Source organism: Sphaeramia orbicularis, chromosome 11 (assembly GCF_902148855.1).
Source record: "Sphaeramia orbicularis chromosome 11, fSphaOr1.1, whole genome shotgun sequence".
Classification (NCBI taxonomy): Eukaryota; Metazoa; Chordata; class Actinopteri; order Kurtiformes; family Apogonidae; genus Sphaeramia; species Sphaeramia orbicularis.
This window is the reverse complement of record NC_043967.1, coordinates 51,476,228-51,486,931: the sequence shown is the minus strand read 5'-3', so window position 1 is coordinate 51,486,931 and position 10,704 is coordinate 51,476,228. Positions and strand designations below refer to the sequence as shown.

The 10,704-nt window shown below is 39.5% G+C and overlaps 1 protein-coding gene across 2 annotated transcripts in view; it reads left to right on the top strand.

The window, feature by feature from the left end:
• The first annotated feature begins 334 nt into the window (after positions 1-334).
• Positions 335-10,704, top strand: part of col11a2 (collagen, type XI, alpha 2) — a 54,251-nt gene continuing 43,881 nt past the window's right edge. The window contains exons 1-2 of one of the 2 annotated variants that reach the window (XM_030147481.1): positions 335-401; positions 5,513-5,661. In XM_030147481.1, the coding sequence (XP_030003341.1) occupies positions 355-401; positions 5,513-5,661 (196 nt within the window). In that variant the 5' untranslated portion in view covers positions 335-354. Of the gene's footprint in view, positions 402-4,027; positions 4,966-5,512; positions 5,662-10,704 lie in introns of those variants that run through there. The other variant, XM_030147482.1, reaches the window with a different exon arrangement.

Below are 10,704 nucleotides of genomic sequence, written 5' to 3'. Positions count from 1 at the left end.
TGTTTGGTCTTAATTTTATTCAGCCAGAAAATAATTCAGTTTGGTTAAAATTGTAACTCATCCATGAAATTGAAAAAACTTTAGATATGTTTTTTTTTTTTTTTTTAACATGTCACCCAGCTCTCCCACTATCATCATAGAACATTCTCACTCTGCTAGGGATGCACTAACCTGATGCTGACACTGGATTTGGGTCTGATTCTGACTCAGATTTGGATACCATGACACTGTAGCAGATACATGAGGGCAATCTATTCATTTCAGTTCTATGTTGTTTTATGTTAACATGTGCATTCTACATCTCGTGTCAGCAGGACACCAGTAGACTCTGGACCTTTTTCATTAGAAACAGTAATGAAGGAACCTGGATCCCAGGATGTTTTCTGCAGTGACTATTTCAGGTTCATCTTCTGTCTGTTTTCTGTTTTCCGAGCCAGTTGTCCCTCGCAACATGAAAAACAACAACCTTCAAGCAGCAAATACACCCTGAAAATAGCAAGTTTTGATAAAGACATGTCTTTTTTTTTATATGATGCGTTCTTTTGCCAACATTTAGTCAGTTTAATACTACAGCTCATAAGAGTTAAACCAAAGCAGAAATTTGTAGCATTGCTGGATTGGCACTGAATTAAAGAAGGATAAACTAGTTAAACAACCCAGAGAGTTTAGTTCTTTATTGTAGATAGTCGATATTAGATGATTCTAGACTTGATCTAACCCTGACACAGTGTTAAATTGTGGAGTTGAACTAACAACACATTTTGTAAATTTACAGAAAGGCACTTATCATACTTAAACATTATGAAGAACATCACATGGAATATTTATTATGTTTTTATACTAATGTTAGAAAACCAATGTTAAAGTCAAGCCTAATGTTGACTTCAGACAGTGTTCCCAGTCATTTTTCCACATCTTTGTTAACCCTTTAAACCCTAAGCCTAAAATGGTCCGTCTGGACTTTTTTTTTTTTCTAATTTTGACTATAAAAAGGTTAGAAATTATACTGTGCTTTTTTCCAGAGGACTTAGAACTTTCAAAATCTAGCAGTCATTTGCAATTTACTGCATGTTATAATACTGCTAAAATAGTTTCTTCTCCAGCTTCTAGTACAAACATGAGTAAAATTACCATAATGACCCAATAAAGCCTATAAAGTGCAACATGTGAGGTTTCAGAAACTGTTGGAATTTTTCCAGTTGCACAAACAGTAGTTGCTTTTCCATTGGACATATGTGCAGAGCTTTACCGATATTTACTAAATGTCAAAGAAACAGAAGTGCGTAATGCCATTTTTTTTTTTTTCCATTAAATCACAAATGCGATGATTTGTTTATTTATTATCACGAGATGACACAAGAGGTCATTCCATAAACCTGGCGACAAATGTAAGTATCGTGTTGATTTACAGATATATTCATTATTTTTATATATTGTCCCTTTAACCCATACTAAATTCAAAAATGATTCCGTTTCCTGGTGTGTCCACACATACCGCACCATGTTTCTTTTAAAACTCTTCTTTGGTTTTCGTAATGTCCGTCAATGTCCTTTTTTTTTTTTTTTTTTTTTATTCATATGCCTCTAGTTGTGGAAAAAGGTCTTTCCATTGCAGTTTTGTGTGATATACCAATTGCGCTATGCCCAAAAAAAAACACCTCTTACCAGTGCAAAAACTTTTATTTAAAAAATGAGAGTTTTGGTGTTTTTCCACTAGGTAAATTTTAATACGCATATTATATTTGCACAATTTGAGGGTCAGTGGAAAAGCAACTAGTGAAAGAGTAACAGCCATCCAATCTGCATATGTGCAGGGTGTGTCAGTGATGGCATGTCAGGTTTTAAAGAGTTAAACACTAGTTTTCAGATCAATGTTTAGTACTGGCTGATCTTCAACACCCAAGTGTCAGTGTCAGGACTAATCAAGCCAAGTCAAACTCATTGTTTTGTAGCACAGTATCAGAAATATGCCTCAGCACTCACTATAATCAGTAGAATCAACATCAGGCTCTTTCCTGGGACTAAAAGTCGTCATGGATTCCTATTTAAAGGTGTGGGCTAAAGCTAGTGTTTGGTCAGTGACTACCCTATCTGACATTTACTCACCCACTCCCACCCTCAGCAGCTCCAACAGAGGCATTACAATGACACACATGTTTAGTTCTGAATGTGTACATGTAGTATACTTATGTTTAGTCTGCAGCCATAGACTACTTCTTATCTACATCGTTAAAGTGCTTCTGTTTGGGTTTTTCCCCTAACAGGTCAGACTTTTGGTGAATTCAGAGTGACCAAAAGAGCTACATAGGTGTTAGAGTAACAGCTACACAAATTCTGTCTTTGTAGTTTTCCCTGTTGCTACAAATAGAGAAGATAATAAGAAGAGTCATCATGGAAATACCACAAACTGCACACATCCCCCCTCTTTCCCCCTCAGAGAATCAGGTTGAAATAGTGGGGAATGAAACGTAGTGAGAAAGAGTGAGTGGTAAAGAGAATCCAGGGATAATTATCCTTAATCACTGCTTTCTGGCTGTGGAGTCTGCAGTCAAAGAAAGTGAGTGTCAGCTCTGTAACGTTTAAAAGGCAGACGGCGGGGCATATAGGAGGGCTTTGAGATATAGAAGATGCTGTTAGAAGTTTACGACAGGTAGACCTGTAAAAGACACTTTGAATTGAAGACAGGAATGTCTCTGAAAATTACCTCTAGAGTTGGTTTAATGTTTATGTTCCAGTGGTTTTGTGTTTTCTCTGTACTAAATAGAATAATTAGCTCGCAACATTAAAAATGTCTGTATTCCATATGAGACAAACATATATAGACACACATATATTAAATAACTTTGAGATATGGTATGATTCAATCTAATCAAATATAGCTTCTAATTTTAGTTTATTATTATTATTATTATAGAGGATGGTTTGTTTAACATATCATTCATCACCTTGTATTTAAGAATTCATCACCTTTAGATGGTTTTAACTTGCATTTTTAGAGTTATATGTGATTAAACTGAATTTTATAACTAAACTAATATTGATTTTTATGTGGCTAAATTACATTTTACTGCTAGTGTTATCCAAGATTAGCTTTAATGCTAGTCGTTCTGTCTTTGTCTCCAAACTGCTCTTTGTTGGTGCCTACTACCACAGGTAAAACTCTGACTATAGAGAAGCGCTTAATACAGTCACTTCCAAAGATCTGAACTAAACCTTTAAAGTTTAAGCCTCATGTTGATTTTACAGAACAAATGGTGCATTGTCCGGTTACATTTTGCTTGAGTCTAATACAGATCATTCCTCAGTGAGCTTCATTGTCGTCTCTTAAAGTTATAAAAATAAATCCCAAAAACGCTACCCTTTAACTGTAAATTCTTGTAAAAATAATTTTTTAAAAAACAAGGTTTTATACTAAATGCTAAAATGAAGTCAGCCTAATTGTTAATATTTTTATAATAAGTTGTTTCTTTTTGATGTGGTTTTCAATTTTAGCTTAATTTTATAATTAGTTAGTTTCACTATTCATAATTTGTCAGGAACAAGATGCAACACGGAAAGAAAATGTATTATGTAATAAAAGCACAATAAAACAGCAGTTAAAAATGTATTCACATAAAACATTAGACGACAATGAACAAAACACAGCTATAAAGGATGTGTGTTTTACTGCAGTGGTTCTCAACTGGTCTGAGCTTAGGAAACACATTTTCCTGTGTTCATTAAGTTGCGACCCACCCTTATGGAATTTAACCCAAACATAAGTATTTTTGCACATGTTCACTGTCATTATGAGCTTTTTCTTCAAACAAAATATTCATGTGACTCTAATTGTAAACAGAGTGAACAATTGAATCTGCTTCCAAATGTAGGACACACAAAACCTGCACATTAAGTGAAACACATTTTGTTCTCAGTTCCGTTTTAGTATCAGTATATGTATTTCCATATTTTACATCTTGCCCATAAACATCAAAATAATAGTCTGACATTAGACTGCATTTAAAGAAATAACTACACACTTAAGGACCCACTTTGAATGACGCCATGACCTATTTTTCTGTCACGACCCACCAGTTGAGGAAGCTGATTTTAGTGACTTACTGCGTCAGTTATGCATAAAACAGATTAACAAAGATGAAAACTAAAGACTTTTTCGCTATAATTTGTAAACACAATATAGTTTCATCCAGTTATTGATGGTTTTTAAAGCCTTGATTTTATTCTGGTTCAATGAAACTGTATAGTATTTATATATAACATATGTAGTATTGCAGTTGTTATGGGCAATAACAAAAGTATGTTGCTGTGTATCCATCTGTAATGTCCTGACATCCTCATTGTATATGATTGACATGACGTTAGACGAGTCTGACATTCACCATATTTTCTCACAGCCTCACCTCGATCCACTCACAGCCACATGAGCAGCTGAGGACAGAGGACTTTGTGTTTTAGGAGTCTGGTTTTAACCCAGGTGATGCTCACTTACTAGATGTCTGTGTCTAATTCAGATCTCCTTTCACTATGAGTCACTCAATCAACTTCATTCTTCCTCACATTTCATTCTCTACTTGTCTTGAACTGTGTAGAATATATAGAACATGATTCTTCCCGTTGAAAACCTCTTCCCCCCTCCCCACACCTGAGCTGATGCTGCAAAACAAGGCCACGTGGGATTGACCAATCAGACCAAGAGGAGAGATCCAGGGCTTCGGTGAAAGGGGAGTGGTCAGTAAGGCGGACAGAACGCTGATTGGCTGAACAGTCTCAGTCTCTTGTGCTGGCTTCCGCAGTGTATTCTCTACCTAGACAGTCCTCCGAGGTTTATAAAGCCAAAATGTTCATGCAACAAATAAAAAGACAGAAAGAAAGACATGAAAAGTGAAGAAAACGACCATTCTGAGTAGGATTATTTGAGGAGGATAAAGGTTGCGGCTCACGGTTGAGAAGAAAGGCGCCATTATTGTGAGTTTGTGAGGTGAAATACTTCTTAAGACGTCCCTAAAAAGTTCGCACTCTAGACGCTCCTGTACACGTAGGTCTACGTGTGTCCAGTGCGCAATTACGCACGCCCTCTCCTTCCTCTCCCCCTATGCCAATCACTCTCTCTCCACACACACACATACGCACACGCTCTCACTCTTCGTGGGAGAAAGTAAAGAAGGGGAGAGGGAAAGAGAGAGAAGGGAGAGAGAGTGTGATTCCAGGTCTCTCTCTGCTGCTCTCTCCACTTTGGGTACTTGTACCCAGTCTGACTCAATGGGGCTTTAGCAGTAAGGGGTTAAACGTTAAAATAAAAGATATTTATTCACCCCAAAGCCCTTTTAGTGTGTAGGCTTTGTGCATTAACGTAGACATAGGTCACACATTAAGGAGAGTCTCCGGGAGAGAGGTAGAGACGTCTCCAGAGGCGTGCCTTTTTGTCTGTTGCCTCGCAGAAGGTTCAGTCGGGTCCCTCTCGTCGGCTGGCTTTCTGTGAGCGGATAACCTCCATCCTATCCTACATTTACAGCTCAACCAGGCCGGCAACCTCCTGCAACACTATGGATATTAGAGATTGTCCCTTCAGGAAGAAACGGAGACCTTGGCTCATGGACTTCTCCTCCTTCGCCTTGGTAACCGTGGCGCTCGCCTTGTGCCAAACGACCGTGGTTCGTGCAGGTAAGACAGTTTCTCATATTAATCGCTGTTTCATTGTTGTGAGCTTCTTTAATCAGTAAAGTGGAGGTTATTTGGGGTATTTAACGTTTTTCCTGTTTCAAATGCCTTTAGCAGTTGCTCCACAGTTGGGTACCTGTGCGTAATAATCTCAGTTTTTATCCTGGGTCTGACGCGTGTGCACCTGACACGCTTCAGTGTATTTTCTGCTGAAAATGCAGTCAGTAATGAATGTCCAAGTATGAGTCATCAAACGGTATTCACAAATGAGAATCGAATGCGTTTATTGTGCTTTTGGATAGATAATCTCCGGTACTGTATTAATCCAGTGTAGACTTTCTTCAAGGATGTCAGGGCAAATTCAGTTTTTTGACATGACTCCTAAAGGCCTTGTTGTTTCCAGTCTTGTTAACTCTTACTCGTTAGCTGAGGAATATGAGGAAACCATGCAGAAAAAACTGGAGTGCGCAATAATGGACCAGTGGAACATCACCAAACAGATATTGCGTCTGTAATCGTCCATTCTTTCTCAAAAGGCCAGAAAACAGTGACACAGGTGGTGTTAATTAGAATGTTGGTCGTGTGTAAACTTAAAAACGTGTTTGAACATGTGTTTGTTAGTTTTATCCATGTAAAGTAGCAGTATAACTAACTGTCCGATAATGGATGTTACGCACGGACCTTCTGAGCTGCCAGTCCCAGAGCAACCTTTATTCGGGTTACTGTCCTTGGAAACATCCAAACCTGAATATGGTTTGAGGTTTTCGGTGCCTGGATTCGGATTCCTCTGCTGTCTGCCTCTGTCAGCTGCCTGCTGACAGGTGTCATCCCAGCAAATGTTGTGGTTAAGTCCTGAGCGCAGGTATTTTAGGTATCCTGGTGCTTTGGGGACATTTTGAATTATTTGCCTGATTTTTATTTCAATTTGCCATTAAATGTATTTCAGTATTAAGAATATTAAGAACCAAGGCCGGTTTTGACATGATGTGCTCCAGTTTTGTACTTTTGCGACACCCCATCCGGAGGGGGACATGGGGTAGGACGGTGCAAAGAGCCAACCTGTGAGGAAGAGTGTTGGTTTAACATTCTTCTCATCATCTCCACTACTTTAATGTGCACATGTGCGCATGTGTGCATGGTTAGTACAGTCTGCCAGCAGGGACGTGAGGATATGACTGGGTGTTTACCAGTTCAGCCTGTGCACCAGTCCATCCATCACTGCCCCTGCTTATCCGAGGAGGAGGGACTTCTGCATCCAGGTTTTTTTTCAGTGGATAATTCCGATATTTTTGCGTTTTGAGTTATGCATTTTAAAGCATTTTAGTGAGGTCGAACGCCCCCTACTTTCCCTTCACTCACCAGTTATAGATTAGTTTGTCATAAAGGAATGATCTGTATGCGCTGCACTTCTCTGACTGGCCGCTAGTGTCCGCAAGTTATTTTTGACACAGTGATTCCATTGATTCACCTGATTATAGGCCTATCAGATCAGATGTCACTGAAGAAAATTGTTGCATAATTACACCTTATTGGTTTTATTTAAGGGGACAAAATAGAGGAATTCTTAAATTGCGGTGATGTACCTTTAAATATTCCCAGTTGGCCTTTAGATGAGCAGATATTTTTTTGTTAGACCACCCTGGAGTTAAAGCTGGTTAAACGCTTTAACACTTATAAGAGGCCTTTACTTAAGGGTCGGCAGTGAAATGGGAAACTACACAAACTGAAAAAAGTACATTTCTCTAAATTGCTGCGACAAAACTAAATTTGTTTTAAAACTTTCAGAGATTTCATCTGTTTAGGTTGTGCGTACCAAGTGGGCTTTTGTGACATAAATTGCCCTCCTCTGGTGTATTCTTTGGCCCCGTTTCCAGTTTCAGATGGAGAGAGGCGATTGCACCTTCCCGTCGTCTCCCGTGTGTATTTTGGAGGCGGAAGCCTGAGACATTTTTGCCCTGGATGAATAGGTTATTATGCGTCGGAGCACCTCGGTGGCTGAAAGCGTTTAGTGTCTCCGTGTCTATGTGCGCTTTGTACAGTTCTGTTTGTGTATATGCGTCTGTAAGGTATGGATGTTTTTCTCAGTTCAGGGTGTGGAAATGTGCGACACATATATGTGAATGTGCCTCTGTGTGCAACACCTTGGTCAGGTTGTGTTTTCTCTTCTTAAAGGATGCTTAGACGCGGTGCAGAGGCGCGCGTCTACAAACAGTTTTTTTTTTTATATAAGAATCGGACTCTGTGATAATGTCAGACTGATGCAGATTGAGTTTTTTGGGATTGGCATGCATGGTCCCCTGTCGGTCCTGCACAATAAACCCGTGGCCCAGATGTCCAGACGCGCTGTGCCGCTGCGCGTCCCCGTGAGCGCACTGTGGCGCATCAGCAGAGCAGATGTTAGAGTAAACCAGTGCAGCGCCCCACCCAGGCAGTGAAAGACCGATTTAGAGAAGAAAGTGGTCACAATCTTTTATGTTTATTCTCTCGTCCCTGGGAAAATGAGGAGTAGAAAAAAAGAGGAGGGACAGAGGCCTCCACCGCCATCATGTATAAATCACAGGACGCAGTGAGCCCAGGAGGCCATGAAAGGCCAGTTTTGTTCAAAGGATGAGAGAAAATCAGAGAGCAATATTTTCTTGACATGGATGTTCCTCAACCTCTTTTCAAAGCAGCGGGCTCCTCAAAAGGCAGTCTGTCTGAGTTTGGCTTAACATAACATAACCCCTCTCTCTCTCCTGGTGAATAGAGCCACTATATGTGGTGGCAGGGCAGCCTCTGACAGCTCATTCCTGTGACTGTATGGAAGCGTGTGGTATTTCAGGCTTCTGTTGGTCACATGTGACTCAGTCTGGCAGCTTTAACCTCCTCACTTTGATTTTCCTTTGCCTTGTCATCATTTTCTCATGGGCCTCTGTGCCTCTGATGAAACAAATCCATCCCATGTTACATTTGAACTTTATATATTTGACTGGATTCATCCAAGTTGTCCTGGTTTATGGCTCTGGTTCAATAGCCTTAAACTGACTCTTCTATGTGACCAAGGCTTTAGGGCCATCAGATCAGTTTTCCTTAAACAGCAGGTTGATGGTTGATGGCTATTTCCGTAACCGATATTTCCTCTGCAAAAGTGGATTTTGTTTGTTTTGAAAGAGTTAATATTTCACAGTAACACATGCTTTTTAGAGACTTTTAGCCTCAGCAGCAGAGTTTCTAAGGGAAACCATAACCCTGGGTCATTACAACATTTAATCATGTGTAACGTAAGTTTGCTGCAGGGGATGATAAATGACCTGGGGGGAGGGGGTAATAAGTATGTAGTATTAGCATGTTGTCAATGCCCACCAGTTTTAAGGTTATGAGCAAAGTCAACAATTAGCTATGGTAATGTCAGGGCACGTAAGTTATGATTTAGACTGGTTTGTTTGGAACAGAAACCACAGGATTGTCACTATTGCACCTATTTTTTGCAGTCTATTGCTTGAAGCCTAAAAAATTAACTTCCCCTAAAAACTCTAACTAGGACTGCTGAGTGTGTTCATTATCATTTTGACCAAGAAAAACTTTACTGTTTGTTGGACGCCTTTTCTGAATGCTCATGGCCACTCCCATGTAAAATCACATTGTCTGCACAGAAGGACCAGAGCCAGACAGCAGTTGAAAAGTCAAGTGCATCTGAACATATCCGAGGCCTGCGTGTTCTGTTCTACAAGACCCGACATCCCATCAAACTGTAAACTCATAAAAGTCATTCTCAGACACAACCACATTAGTGCTACAGACTTCAGAAACAGAGCAGCAGAAGATAGTCCTTCCTTTTTCCTCGGTTTCATAGGTGATGATTTAGTGGTTTGTGTGTGTGTGGATGGTTAGGCGTCGTTCCTTCGAGGCATTCTGTTTCAGCAGAAGATGTACAAGGAGGACAGGAGTGTGCGCCAGCTTTGTAATGACAGACTGTCTGTATAGGATGCTATTCCGAGTCACTGTTATTTTGTTTCTTCTAGGAAGTTAATGTAGGAGGGTGTGGAGACCAGCTGTATGCTTTTATATGTGATGCTAATGTACATCTCTTTTCCAGACGTCAGTGCTGTCTGTGCAGCTGAATGGTAGTGAATGGTGGTTTTAGCTTGGTTCGAGGTTTTGAGTGGAGTGTGTTACACTTAAGTCTGTCATATATAAGATGACTGCATACTTAAGTATAGAGAGAATGCAAAAGAAATCTAAAAATAATATTTTTTTTTTTTGCAAGGTGATAAAGATGCCACCTATATGTATTAAAATAAGGAAAATGGAGGTGGAAATGGCCTCCATAATGTATATTTAAAGCTTAAATTAAGTGAAACTTTAATTATAATTCCAGCTATAATGGAGGAAGTATCTAAAGTGTTGTTTCCTGTATCATAAACCATGCCAGTCGGAGCACAGCTGCATTATAAAACTGCTCATATGCATTAATTTATTTAACGTTTTTCAGAAGGAATGGGTGTAAATTAATTCTAACAACCATTAGTGTAAGTCAAAAAAATAAGGTTTCATTATTTACATTTGTGACATATACACAATAGTGTTTCCCTCATCAGTTACGCTGTTTTAGGGGCCTATTCTGGTCTTTTGTGAACCACATTTACAGACATAACACATCTCATATGTCCTCCAGCGCTCCCTCTACAGGGAGTCGACATCAACCATCTCCTCACACTTGTTTTTGCAGCTAAATTACACCCATAAAGACTCAGATTTCAGATGTGGGGATTTCCACACTTTAAAGGTGTCACAGTAAACATGATGATAGCTTATAACACAACTCTGGCCCGCTGCTGTTATGCATCCATTAATTATAAGTCTGACTTTTCACCTCTGGCTAGACTCAGGTAAATGTAGGTGTTCTGATACAGCTGATCACTGAGCCTGGCAGGGTTTGACTTACTATAAATAAACTAGCTCTTCCAAATCAGATAGAATAAAGTATATGATTTTGTGGTACTATTTCTTGAACTGGCTGTAAGGGATCATAGCAGTACTTTTGTGTCATAAGTTCCAATCATGTGT